Source organism: Myodes glareolus, chromosome 9 (assembly GCF_982192425.1).
Source record: "Myodes glareolus chromosome 9, mMyoGla1.1, whole genome shotgun sequence".
Classification (NCBI taxonomy): domain Eukaryota; kingdom Metazoa; phylum Chordata; class Mammalia; order Rodentia; family Cricetidae; genus Myodes; species Myodes glareolus.
This window is the reverse complement of record NC_142034.1, coordinates 2,518,899-2,540,501: the sequence shown is the minus strand read 5'-3', so window position 1 is coordinate 2,540,501 and position 21,603 is coordinate 2,518,899. Positions and strand designations below refer to the sequence as shown.

Below are 21,603 nucleotides of genomic sequence, written 5' to 3'. Positions count from 1 at the left end.
ACCACCACTGCCCGGCTCCCTCCCTCTTTCTTTAAAAAAAAATTTGAGGGGACTAGAGAGATGGCTCAAGGATTGAGAGCACTGACAGCTCTTCCAGAGGCCCCAGGCATAAATAGTGTTACGTTTTTAGAGGGTGGTAGGGAGAGAGGAGACAGACACACCAGGCTTGGCAGTCTGTTTTCCACTGAGGGTGCTGCCAAACCTGTCACCCACTTCCCTTCCTCTTCTCACTTTGCTGTCAACAAAGCACCTGACCTGCAGGGGGAGGTGGCTTGGATTCTGCTAAAAACGGTAATGATGCTCAGACAAAAGCAAAGCACCTTGTATCTATTTTGGTTTCTTTTAAACTAAGCATAGATTTCTCTGGAAAGCCCTGGAGCTGGCTGGTCTCCGGTACGGAAAACAAGAGCTCAGCGAAGCACCAGGTCTGCTCGACTTTCCTGACCTCCGGTCTTGCTCCTGATTCTTGATGACAAAACACATTCTCTGCCCTTGATTGATTTGGCCGAGCATCTGCAATATTGGAGAATGACTTGGCCTGCGCACAGTGTCTTTGCTGGGATGGCCTTCTGCCTTGAGAAAATGGTCTCGGTTGCAGCAGGCCCCAGCCAAGCTAAATGTGCCAAAAGGACAGCCACACCAATTCCTTGTGGGAAAGGCTGCTTGTCTGAGCCTCTTACCCAGGCCTGCCCTGTGGGCCCAGAAGGCCCTCCTCCCTTTCCTGCTGGCTGCTATTATGCATGACCAGCATCCCAGGGTCCTGTATTTGTCCTCTTGCTCACTCCACTGTATCTTTGGCATCATCAGGTTGTCAAGGATTCCAAGGACGTGTGTGTGTGTTTCTGTGTTTGTCTGTATGTGTTTGTGTGTGTACAGGTTTGTGTGTGGGTCTGGTACAGATGCTAGAGGCCAGAGGACAATGGTGGATGGTGCTCCTTGGGTGCCTTCGCCCTGTTTTTGAGATGGGGTCTCTCACTGGCCAGTAGCTTGACAAATAGGTTATGCTGGCTGGCCTTCAAGCCTCAGGGATTCGTCTGTCTCTACCAGCTCAAGCCCTAGGATTATAACGATGGATCACTTCTCCTGCCACCCCCCTTTTCTGAGTTGTATGGCTCTGCCTGGCCTGGAACTCACTATGTAAACCAGCCGGGCCTTGAGCTCACAGAGAGTGCTGAGATTAAAATGCATGTGCTACTGTGCCCAGCACATTTAAAACAAAACAAAACACAAAACACGCACGTTGCTGGAGTTCAAACTCAGGCTCTCATAATTGCAGGAGAAGTTCTTTGCTGACCAAGCTATATCCTTAGCCTGGTAGTCAAAGTTTTAGGCTGGTGAGGGGTGTGTGGTCCATTGCCATGTTGCTGGATGAGGTCCCGCTCCTACTGTTTGGCAGGTCAGCGTTATTTCTGCTAGTTTGAAGTCAGAGCTGGGTCTCCCTTTCCTCTCTTTCTGTTTGAGTCTCATCCTGATACTGTCTGCCAGCTCTTGGTTTCAGAGGCACCAGTTTGTAAACACCTTTATTCATGTAGGCAGAGAGTGTAATAGACTGGGAGGGGAGTGGGAGGTTGTCCTCAAGCCCCGCCTCCATGTTCATAGCTTGGTTCAGACCGATTTCACACAACTCTGGAAATGTATGGCATACGTTTTCGTGATTAGATGGCTTTAGTGAGCAGCTTTCTGGAAGCCGGTGTCCTTGCCAAGGAACGATGCAGGAGATGCTGAAATGGGAATCGGAGGCCCAAAAGGCCAGCTGATCACATGCCATGGAGACCGGACTGCCCTGGCAGAGATGCCAACCGTTTAGTTTTCTTCAGCCTGTCATTTGCTACAGAGGTGCCCTGCCTTCTGAAGGCTGGCAGTACTCTTCCAAGGGCTTGTCTGAGACCTGAATAGCACTCGGGACACATGGAAGATGGTTTCTTTTAAATGAAATAATCTAGCAGATTCTTTAGCTTTCAGGTTGGGAGCCAGGCTGTCAATTTCTTCCTGATTTTTCCATGAATCACAGATTACAATCTGCACATGACAGGTGGGGAGACTGAGGGGTGGAGCCGATGGTGCAGGAAGTGATGGGAACTGGATGCTTTCATTCTTTTGTTGTTTTGTTTATGTTTTTTTTTTCCGAGACATAATCTCATGTATCCCAGATTGGTCTTAAATTTGCCCTATAGCCAAGGACAGCTTTGAACTTCCGAACCTTCTGCCTTGGCCTCTCAAAGGTTGGAATTGCATAATAAGCTACCATACTTATTTCTGTGTTGTGTGTTGTTGTATGTGTGGCATGTGTGTGTGGTGTGTATGTGTATTGTGTGTGTGTGTATGGATGGTACATGTGTTGTGTATTTTTGATGTATCTGGTGTGTGGTGTGTGTGCTATGTGTGTGTGTATGTATGTGGTGTGTGGGATGAAGCTCAGTCATTGGAGGAAACTTTGAAGAAAGTATTGTCTCCTGTTCGTAGCTCTGACTGGGTTGCCTGAGTCAAAATTCCAAACCCCAAGTCTCTGTCTTCTTACATCCCATGGTTCAGGGGTCTAGGGCAGTAGGTTCCCTTGCTACCTGATCTCTTATTTATTTTCTAGTATAAGTTCACATATGCTGTGTGTGTGAGAGAACATGTGTGTATAGGCTAGAGGTCAGTCTCAGGTGTTGTCCCTAAAGATGTGCCCACCTAGATTTTCTTTTTTAAAGATTTATTTTGTGTATATATGTGTGTGTATATATACATGCAGATGCACACATACATGTACACACATGTGTGCACACACACATACATGTTATATATCTATATATATCTCACATGTGTGGGTACCCACAGTGGCCAGAAGAGGGTGCCAGATAGCCTGGAAATGGAGTTACCTGTGGTTGTGAGCAGCTGATGTGGGTGCTGGGAACTGAGCTCTGGTCCTCTACAAAAGGATCAAATGCTCTTAACTGGTGAGATATGGCTCTAGTCACACCTATTTTTTTTGTATATAGATTCTCTCACTGGCTTAAAACTTGTTAATTTGGCTAAGCATGCCGTGTGTGTGTGTGTGTGTGTCTGTGTGTGTGTGTGTGTGTACATGCTTATTTATATGCATGCCATGGCACATTGTGGAGCTCAGAGAACAACCATGGGCATTGGTCCTTGACTTTCAGCTTGATACCAGGGCCTCTTATCATCCACCACTGCACTGCACCACCTTGTTATTCTACCCTGTGTACATTAGGTTCATTGGCCTTCTAGTTTCCAGGGATTCTTTGTCTCCACCTCCTACCTGGCAGTATGAATTGTAGGATGATTAATAAAGGCCTAGAGACAGATACTGGGGTTCTAACTGAAGACCAGAAAAGCAAAACAGCCAGTCACTGGCTCTTACCTCTACCTCAGTCCCAAATGGTGATCTTGCCTCCAGGAGTCCTCAGAATGAGACTGTGTCTGAGAGCTGTCTCCTCCTGTTTTATATTCCTCTCTATGACTGGGATTAAAGGGTGCACCACTACCACCAGTTTCTATGGCAAACTAGAGTGGCTGCTGGGATTAAAGATGTGTGTCACCACTGCCTGGTCTGTAAGGCTGACCAGTGAGGCTGTTTTAGTCTCTGACCTTCAGGCAAGCTTTGTTTATTAAAACACAAACGAAATGTCACTACAATGAGCACTGGGGTTACAGATGTGCACTATCACATCTGCCTTTGCACGCGTGCCGGGGATCTGACTCAGGCCCTCCCATTGGTGGAGTGAGTGCTTTTCTCACTGAGTCATCTCCTCACCCAACACCACCTGACTCAGGATACTGAACACTGCTTCTGATGCTTGTACAGGCAATACGTCACCTCCGGCTATTTCACTAGTCTATTGCTGTTTTCTTTTAGAATATCCAAAGGATGTGGGTTTCTCATGGCCTCACTCTTTCCAGGTGAAGGAATAGGTGAAATAGGTTTTCCAGGCCACAGAGCCATTAAGGAGCAAGAGGGCTTAATGCCACTGCTTTTCTCTAGCCGTGGCTTCCTGCAAAATCTCTGCAGCCCAAGGCTGGAGGAAGCATGTGGGTATGGCACCTGTGAGAGTCATGACTACAAAATAGGATCGAGGGACAAGGTGGAGACAGGCGGTGTTGTGATTTCTGGGAGTCCTGAAGTCTCTGGTGGTCATGATGGGGACACTCTTTTGCCATGTGTTGCTCTGAGATTAAGAGAAGAAGGACTCTGGGAGATACAGTAACCACGTGGATTCTTGGGATAACTCCACAGGAAACACTTCCTGTGTGCTGGTGAGAAAGATCTGGGATCGCAGCATGGACTCTCAGACTGAAAGGAACTTATATGCTACCAGTACCAGGACTGAGGTAGGGTGTGTCCAACCACAGATCTACTCTGGGGACTGCTGTCTGCAGACTAACCAATGAAAAGGAAAAAATACCACCCTGGACAACCCCTCTCCTTGGTATCCAGGTGGGTCTCCAGCTAGGAAGGCAAGAAGAGATAGGGAAAACAGGAAGCCCCTGGACAACCCCCTCCTTGGTATTCAGGTAAAAGGTCAAGAATTTGCCACTCAGTTCGCACTCTCGGCCTTATTTGAATTGACCAATGGAATGAATCCCCATAACCAAGCATCTCGCTTCTGTTCCCGCGCTTTTGTTCTCCTATAAAAACCCCTCACCCCAGCCTGACGGGCGCGCAAGTCTTTCGAGAGACCTTGTCGCCCCAGGTACCTGTGTATTCGAATAAACCTCTTGCTGTTTGCATCCATAAGTGTGGTTTCGTCTGATTCATGGGTTCGGGGCCTCTCTGTAAGGAAGACATCCCTCGGGGGTCTTTCACCTAAGTCATACAGTTAGTTGGTAGACTGCATTGGAGTTATTTATGGGACCAGTCAGTGCTAATGGGACTCAGGGGCAGCTTGCTATGTGTTAGGCATCTTTGCTGTTTTTCATGACAGGGTTTCTTTGTGTAGCTTCGGAGCCTATCCTGGCACTCACTCTTTAGACCAGGCTGGCCTTGAATTCAACAGAGGTCTGCCTGCCTCTGCCTGGGCACTGTCTGGCAAATCTTTTTTCCTCCATTTTTTTTTTTCAAGACAGGGTTTCTCTGTGTAATGATCCTGATTGCCCTGGAACTTGACTTATAGACCAGGGTGGCTTTGAACTCATAGAGATCCTACCGCCTCTGCTTCCCCAGTGTTGGGATTAAAGGAAAGGGCCACATCTAGCTGGGGATTTTTTTTCTTTTAAAAGGTAGGTTGTGGTGCATACCTTTAATGGTAGGCGGAGACAGGTGGATCTCTGTGAGTTCGAGGCCAACCTAGTCTACAGATTGAGTTCCAGGACAGGTACCAAAGCTACAAAGAAACCCTGTCTGGAAAAACAAACAAACAAACAAACAAAAACCCCAAAACCCAAAACAAAGAAAAAAGAAAAAAGACAGGGTCTTACCCTAAGTATCTTTACAAGTTAATTTTATCCTTTCGGTAATATTCTTTACTATTACCGTTCAAACTTTACAGTTTAGGATCCTAAGACTGAGGTCACACAGCTTGAAATTGGCAACACTGACTCTAACAGAGTTTCCTCCAACACCAAAGCTGAGGGCAGATGGGAGATGGGCCCCTTCGCCTGCCTGAACTGTAAAGGTTACGAGTGTCTCAATAGCAGTCTGGTTCTGCAAGGCTGACACCACATGTGACATTTAGTTTATATTCCCCATTGCACCAGCACAGTTCCCAGGATTTGTCAATAACTGAGATTTACTGAATTGAAACAGAGACATAATGCATAATAAGGCTTGCTTCAGTGAGCAGACACCGCAGCTTCAGTCGTTTTGCACATGAAGCTATAGCAAAATAAGAATAAACTGCCCAGAAAAAAAGGTAGATTAGACAAAAAATTCATAATCGATGAATTCTTTCCCCTTTAAAAGATAGAAATATTAAAAAGAAAACTCCAACAATCTTATGTGTCTACTATCAATGGTTGTTTTGGAGACTTTTTTTTAAAACCACCTTTTAAAATCGGGACGAAACAGAGTGGTCTCTATATAAAGGAACATAGCTTTGTAGAAGCGAAAGCTTTTAAAGAAAACTGAACGGACATAGTTTCAATCGCAGGATTGATTTTTGTAACACAAGTCTACTGCACTAGCGGAGATCAACTAAGGAGAAACGACGTGGTAACCCCGGTAACAAAATGGGGGAAGGGGAGGACGAAACTCCGAGCTCCCTCCTTTCGCTTGAGTAGAGCGGAGAGAACGCTTGAAGAGATTTGGTTTATTGGACACGCCGTAGACAGCGGTGCATGCTGGGCCTTGGCAATATGGCGTCCTCCTTGACGCGCTGATGAGAGGAGTTTCACTGTTGCTCCAAAGCAGAGGGCAAAACTCCCCTGACCTAATAAACCCACTTTTCCCGTGTGGACCGCAGGCCCGTGTCGCGCGTGTCTCGGGATTTGTTCCCGGGCAGGAGAGAACCACGAAGCCGAGGACCAGGACCGGACAGGCCGCGCGGACCCGGGGTTGAGGAGCCGGCTGCAGACGGGCACGATGGGCCGGTCCTGGCTCAGGTTGCAGCCCCTCAGGCGAGTGCGGGATCCGCAGGGCTGAGATCCGGTGGACGAGCCCCGAAGTCCCGCAGACTCGACCCCCCGAGGCCTCAGCCGGGCCAGCGCTGTCGGAGAACCCGCGCCGCGAGCGCCTGGGGCGGCGTTGGAGGCCGAGAGCAGGGTCACCCCAGGCCTGAAGTCGCTCCCGCCGTGACAGTCCGGCTCCGAGCCCTTCCGGAAACCCACGGCCTCCGCAGCTGCGGGTGGTTTGGGACCTGGGCGAGCGTGTGACCGCGCAGCTGTCGGGCTGCGGGGTGGGTGACCACCGGCTCTGCACCCCCACCCCGCCTCCCTGCGACTTCCCGCTCAGAGTTGGAGATAAAGATCTCCGAGTGTTTTTTGCCTGGATAGGATCTTCAAACACTCTCCCACCATTTCCTTCCCCAACTCCCCGTTTCCTTGTATTTTATTTCACCAGTTCTGGTACACACTAGTTTTTAAGGCTGGAGGTTCTTGAGCGCTTGCTGCCAAGGACTCCCCCTCCCCCTCCTCCCCTGATGGAGTCGGAGATGCTGCAATCGCCTCTTATGGGACTCGGGGAGGAAGATGAGGCCGACCTTACAGATTGGAACCTGCCTTTGGCTTTTATGAAAAAAAGACATTGTGAGAAAATTGAAGGCTCCAAATCTTTAGCTCAGAGCTGGAGGATGAAGGATCGGGTGAGTGGATTCCCTCGGCATCTTTTGGACTTGGTAGTTTTTCCATCTAAGAAAGTTTCAGAGTAAGAAAAGCTTTGGAAAAAAGCTGGTACCTTAAAGCCACATGTTGCACGTTAACTAAAACCCAAAAGCTTTTCCAGACTCTGGTTTTGGTTGAAAATAGATATGGCTGGTATGGCTAGACGTTACTTACCCGGTGTCGTTAGTTCAAACAAAGTTTTAATTTAGGAAAAAAAGCAGATTAGGAACTATTGTACTACACATGCTTATATGCCTTTTAATATACTTAGTAACACTTAGAGGAAAGACAGTTTGGGGAATAATACTTGAACCCATGTGCTTAGTAATCAGATTTTTAAAATAACCAGGGTGATTGAAGTACAAATGTTTGGTACAGTGTGCTGGGAAGCAAGGTTGCTGGAATTGTTTAACCGATAGCAAATTTAGCAAAGTTACTTGAAAGTTTCAGCGGCTTCATCCAGGTGTATAAGGAATTTGTCTGGAAGGGGGACCCCCCCATGTATGTGAATTCTTGTTGCTGTAACTTGGAGACGGAATATCTTCACAAATTAGGGTGTATTGGGTATGAGAGGTGGAAACCTGGGTTCAGGTTTCAGGCAGTTCTCATGGTGTTGGAGTGTCCTGAGCTGTTGGTAGCTAAGAAGACAGCCGTCCTGCGGAGCTTGCCCTCCAGTCTGTTTCCTGGTCTAACAAAAGGGTGGTTTTGTCTGTGTGCTGTGCCCTCGACGTTTGCCTTTTTTTTTTTTTAAAGTTGTTTACTCCTTCCAGGTTTCTTTCATTCATGTGAACTTTCCAGGATAAAAGAGGAAATTGGTGTTATGATATCCCATTTGTTTGTGGTGTCTGTATGTGTACAGGAGGCGGCTGTTTTAAAAAGGTGTGTGCCGTTGAACACTCAACACAGTTCTTTCTAGCAGTGACCAGCGTTTCAGTTGTTGATTTGGCCGAATTTTAGGAGGATATGAAAATTCAGTCAAAAACAGTTTAGGTTGGACATAGTAAGACATATCCATATTCCCAGCACTCTGTAGGCTGAGGCAGGAGGATCACAGTCAGTTCTAGGACAGCCTGCACTACAGAGTGTAAAACTGCTGGCCAGAAAGACCGCATAAAGTCTGTTTTATGGACATCTCTAGTACTAACGAAATAAATTTATTTTTGGTTACAGTGTATATATAAAAATAAACTTGTTTTAAGCAACTCTGTATTTTTTCCCATTCTAGTTGGTGGAGTTCTTTCTCACTGAAATTTTTTTATTCTGTTTTTTTGAAAAGTGGTTTCTTTTGTCACATAAACATGCACTCAAAATGCCTGAAACACATTAATGGGTGTCTTTTAGATTTTATTTTTGGGGTTCTGGGAATTGAACCCTGGTCCTCTGGAAAGGCTGCCAGTGCTCCTAACTGCTGAGCCATATCTTCAGCCCCCATGAAAACTTTTTTTTTTTTTTGGTTTTCCAAGACAGGATTTCGATGTGTATGTAACTTTGACTGTCCTGGAACTCGCTCTGCAGACCAAGCTGGCCTTGAACTCACAGAGATCCACCAGCCTCTGCCTCCTAAGTACTGGGACTACTAATTTAACGTTGACATTACTTTGTAGTCCAGGCTGGCTTGCTATGTATTCAGGAATGATCTTGACTTTCTGATCCAGGGGTTGTAGGTGTGCGCCGTCAGGTTCAGTTTTATGTGGTACTAGGGATCAAACTCAAGAGTTTTGTGCTTGCTCAGCAACACTCTGCAGAGTGGGCTATATCTCCAACCCTGTTATTGAGGTGTGTGTGTGTGTGTGTGTGTGTGTGTGTGTGTGTGTGTGTGTGTGTTTTGTTTTACTGGGTGGTGTAGTAAGAAAGATTGCTTGTTGGTTCCTGGCCATCTGGCTAGCTTAGACCTGAAATAATCACACAGAAACTATATTATTTAAAATACTGCTTGGCCCATTAGCTCTAGCTTCTTATTGTCTAACTCTTACATCTTAGTTTAACCCATCTCCATTTATCTGTGTATCGTCACATGGCAGTGGCTTACCGGCAAAGTCTGGACATGTCTGACTCTGGCCACAGCTCCATGGTGTCTCTCCAACTCTGTCCTTCTTCCTCCCAGCATTCAGCCCAGCCTTCTCTGCCTACCCAAGTTTTGCCTTGCTATAGGTCCAAAGCGATTTTTTTATTCATTAACCAATAAAAACAACACATAGGCAGAAGGGCCTCCCATACCAGGGTAGTGCCCTTTAATCCCAGCAACTAGGAGCCAGTGGCAGACTGATCTCTGAGTTCGAGGCCAACCTGGTTTACAGAGAAACTCTGTCTGGGGCGGGGGTAGGGGGAAATGTAAGTTCTTAGTAACTCCTGAGTTTCTATTTAGAAGACCAGGGAAGAAAGTTTGCTGCCTCTGGCCTTTTCACATTGTTCAGTGAAGAGGAAAATCATCACCTAACATTTTCAGTCAGTTTGAGAGACTTTGGTGCCACAGGGTCTCCCTGAATAGAGACTGCAAAATCAAACGATCACACGAGTTGGAAGGTGGCAGCTGGGCCGTGCTTGTACACGCCTTTAACCCCAGCACTCGGGAGGCAGAGGCAGGCAGAGCTCTTTAAGTTCGAGGCCAGCCTGGTCTACAAAACCAGTTTCAGGACAGCCAGGGCAGTTACATAGAGAAGCCCTGTCTGTGTTGAAAGGTGACGCGAATGAATGAATCTGGCCAGGTTTCAGAAGCGTGGGTCAGGCTCCGAGACAAGTGCAGCAGGTTGTCTGATGTAGCGTCTGGTAGCTTTTCCCGAGGGGCGCGGAGGTCACAGTTGATGAGGCATTTGAGCCTTAGTGAGCTCTTGTGCCTGCTTTCTTTGGGAAGCCGGAAAGTTCTTTTTTAGACGTTCCTTGTTTTATGGTTGTGACCGCTGCCTTGATCCTTGAGCTGTGTTACCCAGGCTGGCATTGAACTTGCAGCAGTCTTCTTGCTTTAGCCTCCTTGAACGCTAGGATGACAGATGTGCATCACCTTGGCTAACTTTTTTTTTTTTTAAAGATTTATTTACTTATTTATTTTATGTATATGAGTGCTCCATCTGCTTGTATGCCCCTGCATGCCAGAAGAGGGCATCAGATTTGATCCCATTATAGATTGTTCTGAGTCACCATGTGGTTGCTGAGAATGAAATTCGGGTTCTCTGGAAGGGCAGTCAGTGCCTTTTTCTTTTTTCTTTCTCTCTTTCTCTCTTTCTTCCTCTCTCTCTCTCTCTCTCTCTCTCTCTCTCCCTTCCTCTCTCCCTCTCTCCCTCTCTCTCTCTCTCTCTCTCTCTCTCTCTCTCTCTCTCTCTCTCTTTCTTTCTTTCTTTCCCTCACTGTCCTGGAACGTTCTTTGTAGACCAGGCTGGCCTTGAACTCAGAGAGATCCACCCACCTCTGCTTCCCGAGTGCTGGAATTAAAAGTTTATGCCACCCCCGCCCGGCCCAGTCAGTGCTTTTAATGACTGAACCATTTCTCCAGCCCCTCTTTTAAAAATTTTTTGAAGATAGGCTCTCACTGTGTTGCCCTGGCTGGTCTGATAACTGTGTAGACCTGGCTGGCCTTGAACTCCCACAGATCTACCTGTCTCTGCTTTTCACTGGGATTAAAGGTGTGAGCCCACTATGTCTGTCTTTTTAATTAATTAACTCATTTTTATATGTGAGCCTTTCAGTTTAAAATGTTGGTCCTAATTAAGAGATTTTTTTTTTTCAATACCAAAGTCCAAAAAACCCTTTGGGGGAAGGTTTAGCCAGTGAATTATCCATGTGTGATCTGGCAGTAATGGCCACTACTCTTAACGGTCTGAGTCAGTCTGTCCCACTGCGTGGGGGTGGCCTTCCGAGAGCCTGGTCTTGTGCCTTCCTAAGAGTGAGGTGCAGCTCTGTGTGCTTTTATTAATTTTTAAAGACTTATTTTATGTCTATGGATGTATGTCTGCGTGTGTGTCTGCACACCAGAAGAGGGTGTCGTATCCCACGGGACTAGTTAAAGATGGTTGTGAGCTGCCACGTGGGTTCTGGGAATTGACTTCTGGAAAAGCAGCTACTGCTCTTAACCACTGAGCCATCTCTCCAGCCCCTGAATTTATTTTTAAAGTGTATTGTATTAATGATCACTTATTAGTGTCCTATCTAGTGTCCTTGTTACTGATTCCTAAAATTGGTACCATAGGGGTGATGCCAACTTTTTAGAGGTTTTTGCCGTCCAACCACAATGCAGCCCACCCTCAGTCCAAGCTTTGCACCCCTAGTTTTCAATGAGGCTTGTTTTTTAAGTTCTCTGGTAACATGTTCTTTAGAAAGTTTGTTTTTACATGAGCGCTTTGTCTGCATGTGCACCTGCAGGCCAGAGGAGGGCACCAGATCCCATTACAGATGGTTGGGTGCTGCCTTGCGGGTGCTGGGAACTGACTCAGGACAAGCAGCCAGTGCTTGTTTCTTCCTTTTTTTCTAAACGTATTTTTTCTTTCAAATTTATATATATATTTTGTTTTGTTTTTCAAGACAGGGTTTCTCTGTGGCTTTAAAGCCTGTCCTGGAACTAGCTCTTGTAGACCAGGCTGGCCTCAGACTCACAAAGATCCGCCTGCCTCTGCTTCCTGAGTGCTGGAATTAAAGATGTGCGCCACCACCGCCTGGTTCAAATTTTTATATTTTTTATATGCACTGGTGTTCTATCTGCATGTCTTTGTGAGGGAGTCAGATCCACTGGAACTTGAGTTACAGACAATTGTGAGCTGCCATATGGGTGCTAGGCATTGAACCCAGGTCCTCTGGAAGAGCAGCCAGTGCTCTTAACTGCTGAGCCATCTCTTCTGTTACCCACTAACATACCCCCCCCCCTCCGTCTCCAACATTTTAATTACTAAGTTACTTTGGTTACTTTGGTTAGATTGTTGTTTGGCTAATTCTATGTATAGGGAATGCTACATATATATCAGTAGTGTTTGGGGAATACAAAGATCAAGTAACTAGACACATACATGAATTAGAGTTTAACATGTGTCATTCATGGACTGGTGGCAGAAGGGGCATATATTGGTCTCCCTCTGTTATGTTTTACTGTTGTACTTAATAGTTCTTACAAGGGGGCTGGAGAGATGGCTCAGCTGTTAAGTGCACTGACTGAGCCTCCTGAGGACCCCAGTTCAATTCCCAGCACCCACATGGCAGCTTACAACTCTCTGTAACTCCAGTTTTCAGGAAATCCAACATCTTCACACAGACATGTGTGCAGGCAAAACAGCAATGCACATAAAATAAAAATAAAAAAATAGTTCTTACAATGTTCATTTTCTTGGTGGTCTCAGATGGCTCTTGTGCCTGGCGTATATGTGGGATGGAACCTGGGAGGTCTGAGAACTGTTGTCCTGAAGGAGGCATTGTCGCTCAGTTGCTCAGACCTGGTTATGTGAGTGTAGGAGTGTGCACTCATGGCCAGTGTGGGCTGCACAAGTGAGTGATTGAATTTCAAGCCAACCTGGATTCAAAAAAAAAAAAAAGGAAAGAAAAGGGAAAAAGAAATCATTGACATATATGCTGTGCCTGTGTAGGATATTGATAGGCACACCGTCTGATGCATCCAGGGCTGTTGATAAGAACACTGTCTCCGTGTGTGTTGGTCCATTGATGTGTAGCCCACAGTGTAACTGCAGCAGGAGGTCCCTTGTGGTTCCCTCTGCCTTGCCTTGTACACTTCCTAGAGCTCCCAGGTAGGCTCTGTCCCACTCTGTGGGGACTGCTGTTTGTGCTCATCCTTTGTTCCTTAGCCTGTGTGACCCCACGCACTTGACACAGCTGACCCCTCTGTGCAGTTGGTTGTCCATCACTTGCTTTTGGATCTTCATGAAAGTCTGGTTTTTCCTCTTGGATTGCTGTTGACTGCTCCAAAGACTCCTTTGCTGCTTGGCACCTAAGTGGGGAGTGTTGTGAACTGATCTTGTCTGATTTAGTGGTTTGAGTTCTGTCACGTGCCAGTGACACTCTCAGCTTGTCGCTAGTTCTGATCTCCCTACACTACGACTCTGTTGCCTCATTGCCTACTTTGTCTTGGCCACAGTATTTACCACCATTCAGTCAGTTGCAGAAGCAGCAAATGCATAGTTTAATTCTCTCTCTCTTTTTTTTTTCCTGCCTGGTTGCATCAGGAGGACCTGTGAATCACCTCACAGCCTGTCTTACATTATTAGACTGCCCTGCCTGGTCTGCCCTCCTACAGTCCTGGTCCAGGCTGTTATGTATCTTGTCTGGGTGATGGCAGTTACATGCTGACTGGTTTCCAAGCATATCCACACCTGCTCTGCCCTGACCTCCCCCTTTTGAAGATTTATTTTTTTTTTTTTATGTACATTGGGGTTTTGCCTGCATGTATGTCTGTGTGAGGATTTCAGATCCCCCTGGAACTGGAGGCACAGTTAGTTGTGAACTGCCATGTGGGTGCTGAGAATTGAACCCAGGTCCTCTGAAAGAGCAGCCAGTGCTCCTAACCACTGAACCATCTCTCCAGCCCCTGGCCTGACTGTGCACAGTGGTCCGGGGCCCTGCTGAGGCTGAGACTCTGCAGCTTTCTTCCTGGTGCTCTGTGTTGGTTTCTAAAGTGGTAGTGCAGAGTCCAGCCCAGCTTCTTGAAGCCTTCGTGGACTGCCTGCCTGTTCTTCAGGAGTGATGCTTGGAATATTCTTCCCGCTGATCTTTGGCCTGTAATTGATCTCTCTCATGTCTTGGCCACTTTCTCAGAGAGGCTATCTGGCTTGCTCAGTCTCAAGCAGCAACCCAGAATTCTTGGCTCTTTGGGGTCACCGTCTCTCCAATACTCTTCTCCACACCTCTTCAACCTGATAAAAGTAAACTTTTATCATAAAGCAATGAGTTTGTCTTACCTTAGCAGTGCTAGGCGCATAAAAGGGACCCAAGTAAATGTCCTGATTTACTTGGAGAGAGTAAGCAGTTTATCAAGGGCTTCGCATTGCTCCCTCTCCTAAGTGCTCTGCTGCACTGATAGTTACCTAGGGATTATTGTCTTCATGCTCTTGGTGAGGACACTGGGGCCCTAAGTCAGTGGCCTGCCTCAAGTCATACGAATGGCGTGGCAGCAACGGAGTGAAGAAGTGCTTGGAAAACAAAGCCCATTTCTGACAAAAGCAAGACTGAACCACATCATAACCTTTCCATGCTAGTTCCATGGCAGCTCCCAGCGAGACTCCAAGGGCAGCTTGGTGCTGATGTCCTAGGAAGTGGACGAGAGCTGTCCGTGAAGTAGCATCGAGGGCAGTTCAGGAGCTGTAGCTTTCTACTGTGAAGCCAGGGCTTTCTCACCATAATGGAGGATGTCATTGGCCTGGCACTGGTGGTACAGGAGAGGAGGAAACTGTGGCATCTTAGCATGGACGCAGATGAAGCCACCTAAACCAGTGGCTGTTTGTTGTTTGCATTCTTTGCTGAGCGTGTTAAAAGAATACTGGTTTCACTTGAGAAGCAAGTATTTTTCCTTGGTAAATCCAGGGACATGATTATTTTGATTAAGTTTAAATTCTTGAGCTTCTGCCTTTGTGTATTAACGGTCTTTTTTTTTTGGAGACAGGTTTCTCTGTGTAGCCCTGGCTGCCCTGGAACATGCTCTGTAGACCAGGCTGGCCTCCAGCTCTCGAGATTCATCTGCCTCTGCTTCCCGGAGTGCTGGGATTAAAGGCGTATACAACCACCACCCAGCTGTTAGCTCTTATGCATCATATCAGACCAGTGTCTGCTTGGCAGAACAGGCCCAGAGGCCTTAGTTGGGGATGCTGGTGGCCTTGTGGAGATGACTGTGTGGAGGGGAATGATGACCAGGTGGAAGTGGGCCCTAAGGCCAAAAAGGAGGGCCCAGTGGCCGTGTGTGTGTGTGTGTGTGTGTGTGTGTGTGTGTGTGTAGCCCGGTTGGCTGGTGGGTAGTGGTGGCTATGTAGATGGCTGTTCTCTGACCAAGTAGAACCTATTAGCTGTGTGTGTGTGTGTGTGTGTAGGGCAGGGGTTCAGCTGTCAGTGGTGAGAGGACAGAGACATAGCTCAGCCATGTCACTCCAAGTAGCCTGAGGCATTCCTCTAACCTTACTTATGCCAAATTGGGATTTGTGGCTTCCATGCTGAAAAAAACAATCACTGAAAAGGACTTGGGGATTAGTCATTAAGATGAAGTAGAGTGGAAGATCCTGGAAGATGTTTTATTACAGGTTTAAGCATGAGGGTTCAGAGAGAGGCGCTCAGGAGAAAGTGAGACATACCCGAGGACATGGGGTGCTTCTCAGAGAAGAGTTGGAGGCTGGGCATGGTGGTGCTGGGCATGGTGGTGCTGGGCATGGTGGTGCTGGGCATGGTGGTGCTGGGCATGGTGGTGCTGGGCATGGTGGTGCTGGGCATGGTGGTGCACGCCTTTAATCCCAGCACTCTGCAGGCAGAGGTTGTCGGATCTCTGAATTTGAGGGCAACCTGATCTACAAAATGAGTTCCAGGACAGGCAGGACTGCACACAGAGAAACCCTGTCTTGAAAAACCGAAAATGAACCAACCAACCAAACAAGAGTCAGAGAAAGTAAGTCATACCCCCAGATGGGTTCCTCGTGGCTGAGTCATAATTAATTCATAACATCAGCCATCTTGGTGGCCCTCCCTTTCTCTCTTTTGATAAGTGAGATAAGCTGGGTGGCTCTGGAGATGACTTGGATGGAATTAAAGTCTGATAAGGTAAAGCCGCGAGCCTTTAGGGTTGTGGAATTTCATTTGTATTCTTTTCCTGTAAGTGGGATTTTGGATGAGATTCCTAGAAAATTGTAGCTTTATTGCTGGGAAGGGAGAAGGGCCATGAGCAGTTAGTTGTACTGGAATTCTTCCTGGCCTGATTCCTGGGTGAGGGTTTTCTCTTCCTTCCTCATGTCCCCAAGAGTTTTCTTGTCTTCCTGCTCTGCCTCTGTGGAAGGGAGGCTCCATTGCAGACATGTAGGGGAGGGCTTGCTGCTGGGTCTATGGACACTGACCTGCCCTCTTTGGGTGTTAGGCCTGCGTAGTTGGAAGACATAATGTATTCCTGAAAATGGACCAAGTGAGCTGTCACTTTAAGGACAGCATATGACAGTGTTTGTTGCCAGTGAGTAAATTTGAGATGAAGTGTTTTGAGGTGAGTAGCTTTCAAATGAAGATTAGAGTTTGAGAAACCTCTGGGCAGTTGGCAGATCCTAAAGAGTGCTCTAATGAGACCATGTGCTTTTTTTTTTTTTTTTTTTGGCCTGTAGGACTATGTCAACGCTTGAAACGTGTTATTCAGTGAAGCAATAAGCCAGTGAGGCTTGAGTGTGGGGTGCAGTGTCACAGAGGCTGTAGCCTCTGATGGATTCAGCTCTTCTCAGATACCACTTAGTGAGCAGTTGTCTGTTCCTGGCATGTTTGGATTCCCTGCCCTGTCTGGCTGTAGGTCTTCATCCTGGGAGAGAGGTAGACATATGTGTCCTGGCATGTTTGGATCCTCCTGTCCTCTCTGGCTCTAGGTCTTTGTCTTGGGAAGGAGGTAGACACACTGTTAGAATGTATCTGTCCTCTGAAGCTGTTGGGTAAAGAGATTTACAAGAATAGAGAGCCTAAACACTTGTCTCACTAGCAGTTTTGAAAATATACGTATTTTTCATAGAATGTTAGTTGCTTGAATAAATAATGAGTTTATAATTACTTTTAAATTAATTCATAATATATTGCATTTTAAAGTGTTTTACCCTTTAATGCAGAAAGTGCTGATAAATGTAACTCATTAAAAAAACCTCTTTGGGAGCCTCAGAGACTCTTTAAGAGCATAAAGGGGGCTACTGGCAAAATTTGAAGGATATGTGGTCAGGAGGAGGGCTAGGGAAATCAGGCGATGGCTTAGCTGACATTAGAGGAGGCCAAAAGACCTGGTCTGCTACCCACTCTAATATTCGTTCGTTCATTCATTCATTCATTCATTCATTGAGGGGGTTTCTCTGTGTAGCCTTGGCTGTCGTTCTGTAGACCAGGCTGGCCTGGAACTCTGAGATCTGCCCGCCTCAAAGGTGTGCACCACCACTGCCCAGCTCTCATTCTAATATCTTTTCACAAGGAGCCTTTGGGGGTCTCAGAATTGGAGCTGGGGTATGCCTTGCTTGTGAAGCATATGTGCTTGGGCAGACACTGCCTGGTTTGTAGCCTCATAGCCATGCCATGGTCTCGTTCCAGTAGCTTTGTGTGTGTGTGTGTGTGTGTGTGTGTGTGTGTGTGTGTGTGTGATATGGCATAACTTACTCAGGAGGATCTTGTTCTTTGAGGAGACCACAGTCGGCCGTCTCTGTGCAGGAGTCGGCCCTGTTAGCTGTCTTCAGTCCTTTCAGAAAGGTTCAGTGTTTTCTTGAGCTATGCTCTGCCCTCTGGGCCTTGCTGCCCAGGATGATAGAAGACCACCTAGTTATGCTACACTGGTGTGTGTGTCAGTGGTGATGTTTACAGGTGAGAGTGACTTTATGTCACAAAGGTCACCCGTGTTGAGCCCTGTGTATGAGACAGGAAGGAACCTTTCACATTGACCTGCATGGAAGCTGGGCATGTCACACCCAGATTTGTAGCTGAGGCTTAGGAAGAGGTGACAATAGAGGTGGCGGGCTGTGTGGAGGGGCCCAGTGGAATCTCAGTGAGACTGAGACCTGAGTCCTTGCGGGTGGAAAGTGAGGTAACTACGGCAGAGTGGAGGATGCTTTGACTTCAGCTGACCTGGGGGGCGTAGTCAGGGAATCTGACTGGGATGTCGGGGTTAAATTCAGGCTTGTCAGGCATGTGTTGACTTTCCAGTGGTCAGGCCCTTTCTTTTTTTGGCACTGTAAGCCATGAGATTGCCCCTGAGTGTCTCACGTGAATCTCAGGAGTCAGAGTATCATCCACTAGAGCTAAAAAAAAATCTGCTTTAAAAAAATGTGCCATGTTTATTTTCAACAGTGTGCTGTGAAAGAGCCCCAAAATGGATGGAAGCGCTTCCTTCCTCCTCGTTCTCACCTGGCAGGTTTCCTAACCTTCCGGAGTCTCAGCAGTGCTCCCTCAGCAGTGCTCCCTGAGAGTGCTCGGGCTGGCCGCTCTCCCTCCTGCTACTCCAGACCTTAGGACAGTATTCTGGTTGTCAGTGATACTTGTTTCAGTAGAGCAGAAACTTGACATCTTTTTAAAGTCTAATTAAATAAATGGAAATGCCATTTCGATAACTATTTGGCATTATATATTAATGCTGTAACATGTTCTTAAGCCTTGAACCTGTCAGGCTCTGGGTGGTTTGACTGCAGGGAACTTGATGCTGTCAGAGGTGGAACAGGAAGCACCTCCCAGCTCACAGAGACAGCCACTGTTAACTGGTGTTAATTTTACTCAGACATCAGTACTTTTTTTCAGATGTCTTTTGTTCTCAGCTAATGCCATTTTGTATTTTTAAATTTTGGCATAGACTTACAGAATAGGAGATCAGTGTCATGAACTCCCGCATACTTTTACCTCAGACTCAGGGCTGCTACCTTTTCCCATGTACCTGAGGATTCTGTTTATGTGTGAGGCACGTGGTTTGGTGCCCTGAATCATTAAAGGGCCAGTTGGTAACAGTGTTTCCTTTACTCTTGTTTTTTTCCTCCTAAGTACAAGGATACTCTCTTTGTGACCACAGTTGTAAAACCCAGAGCATTTGTCAGATATTTAATACTAGCATGTGGTGGTCTGCATGAGAACGACTCCTGTAGACTCTGTTTCAATATTTGGTCCCCAGTTGGTGGAACTGTTTGGAGAGGACTTGAGAATATGGCGTTGCTGGAGGAGGTGCGTCCCTGAAGTGGGCTAAGTTGTCCTGGTCACGGTATTTTATCACGGCGTTAGAACAGTAACCAGGACATAGCATCACTCACGATTGACATGCAGTGTCTCTGGCTTGTCCCAGGAGTTCTTCTTTATTAGCAATTTCTGTCCCTCCCCAGTCCAGGCTTTCTCACAGAGTGAGGGAATTCAAGATTACATTACTCTTTGTAGCATACAAAGGAGCTTTTATTAGAATTTCCCCACTTTTGATTTTTTTTTTAAAAAAAGTTTTAATTTATTTTTTATTTATTTAGTTATTTTTTACTGTGGTAAGATTTTAGCTATGTTTAGACACACAGTAACATTAAGAACATTCACAGCCAGGCATGGTGGTGCACGTCTTTAATCCCAGCTTTCTGGAGGCTTTGGCAGGTGGATCTCTGTGTGTTTGAGGCCAGCCTGGTCTACAAAGTGAGTTCCAGGACAGAGAATCCTGTCTTGAGGCCCCCTTCCCCAGCACACACACACACACACACACACACACACACACACACACACACACACAGAGAACATTCACACTGTTGTGTGATCAACTTTAGCTACTGTAGCAAATATCAGAAAGGTCACTTAGGAAGAGAAGGGGTTTGTGTAGGCTCATGGCTTCTAGCCTCTCAGTCTGTCATCCACAGCAGCATGGGATGCCTGGAGCACCCATGGGAACCAAATTCTTTACCCCCTGGGCCTTGACAGGGTGTAGGGCCTGATGTCTGCTATCCTGCAAGTGCAAGGCCATACCCTTGCTGACCAGAAGACTTCTCATTAGGTCCTGCTTCTTAAAAATCTATCATCTCCTCCAAGTGCCAAGTGGAGGAGCAGATCTTTACCATGTGGGCCTTGGAAGGACCTGAAGATCCAAACTTCAGTGTTATGCAGTCCTTACCACCCCCACCTCTGGATCTCTGTTCCTCTTGCAGCCTGAAGTCTGTAGTGTAGACTTCAGCTGCTGTTTTCTTCTCTTCCAGCTCTGGGGACCTCTGCTGGTCCTGCCCTCTGCCCTCTTGTCTGTGTTGCTGTGCTGCCCAGGCTGGTGGCTGAAGCCATCCTTCTGCGTCTCCAGCTTCAACCTCCCGAGGACCACTGTGTGCACTTCTGTGCTTCTCTGTGCTTGCCTTCACCGCTCCCTGCTCCCTGCTCCCTGCTCCCTGCTCCCTGCTCCCTGCTCCCTGCTCCCTATCTATGAATTTGTTGACCTTGACATTTCTAAAGACTGCGTTTTACAGCGTTTTCACTTTGTCCTCGGCTGCTTATGCTCAGCTCCAGGCTGTGCTGGGTGAGTGTGCCTCTCTCAGTGTGCATTTAGTAGAAGGCCCCTGGTGTTGCTCTGTCTTGTTCTTCTCACTTGGCTGCTCTTTTACGTTACTGTGATTTTGGTTTTTCTGGTTTGTGGAGCGCCCCTCCACATTGTTCGTCTGCTGCTTTGCTGAGCTGCAGGTTCCAGACGCGCCCTGCACACTCCCTGTTCAGTCTCAGAGGCTCTACCTTCCTTCCAGGGTCCTAGTTTTCGTGCTGGGTGTGTACTTGGAGGTCTGTGTCTTGCTGCTGTTTATTTTGTACTGACATCTAAGAGGGCCCCTCCTGTGCCCTGTACCTCAGGGTGTAGCCTGCTCTTCTCTCCACGAGTGATGAGCTACCTCCTGATTTTCATTCAGTGTAGAGAGTCTGCAAGTTGCCAGCTGTACCACTCAGGAAGGCAGCCCCTTAAGGAGCTGCTCTTCACCTTGTGGTTTGCTTCTCAGGTGTGGGTCTAGGTTAGAGGCTGACACCAGGGGTCTCTACTGCTCTTTCCTTGTCTTTTGAGACAGGGTTTCTCATCGAACCTGGAGGTAACTGATAGGCTTGACTGACTGGACAGTGGCCCCAGGATCCATCTGTCTGCCTTCCTAGTGCTGGGGGTACAGATGTAACCTGCTTTTTTATGTGGGTGCGGGGGAGTTTGAACTCAGACCTCATGCTTGTGAGGAAAATGCTTGTTTTACCTGTTGAGCTGCCTTAGGCCCTTGACCTTGTTTTTTTTCTTTTTCTTTTTTTCTTTTTCTCTTTTTAGCAAATACATACAATAAAGCACATAAACTGGAACTATGAGCTTGTGCTATTAGAAAATAAGTATGAGGTTGGTCAGAATTTATGAGAAATCATTGTTTCTAAACATGCCGCTACCATTTCCATATTTCATCTGGTCTTGAGCCTAGCACTATGTGACCTTAAGGACCATGTCCCTGGAAAGGCATCCTTGTCAGAAGTGAGGTGGAAGCGCAGGTGGCTGTCCTTCACCTGCTGCCCAATGGCATGGCAGTGATGGACACATCTTGCATACTGGGCACTTGAATGGGGTTGATGTGTTGTACAGGAGTCGGTAGTCTGTGCCTTGTCCCGTGTTAGCAGAGTAGGGTGGCTATGGAGAGGAGACTCTGCTTAGGTGGAGTGCAGGCGCTGTGCAGGAGAGAGGCCGTTAATCCTTACCCAAGTGATGGTTAGCAT

At 47.0% G+C, this 21,603-nt stretch overlaps 1 protein-coding gene across 1 annotated transcript in view; it reads left to right on the top strand.

Annotated features, from left to right (window-relative positions):
- The first annotated feature begins 6,266 nt into the window (after positions 1-6,266).
- Positions 6,267-21,603, top strand: part of Rptor (regulatory associated protein of MTOR complex 1) — a 300,137-nt gene continuing 284,800 nt past the window's right edge. The window contains exon 1 of the mRNA XM_048429258.3: positions 6,267-7,238. Coding sequence (XP_048285215.1) covers positions 7,077-7,238 — 162 coding nt within the window. The 5' untranslated portion in view covers positions 6,267-7,076. The remainder of the gene's footprint in view (positions 7,239-21,603) is intronic.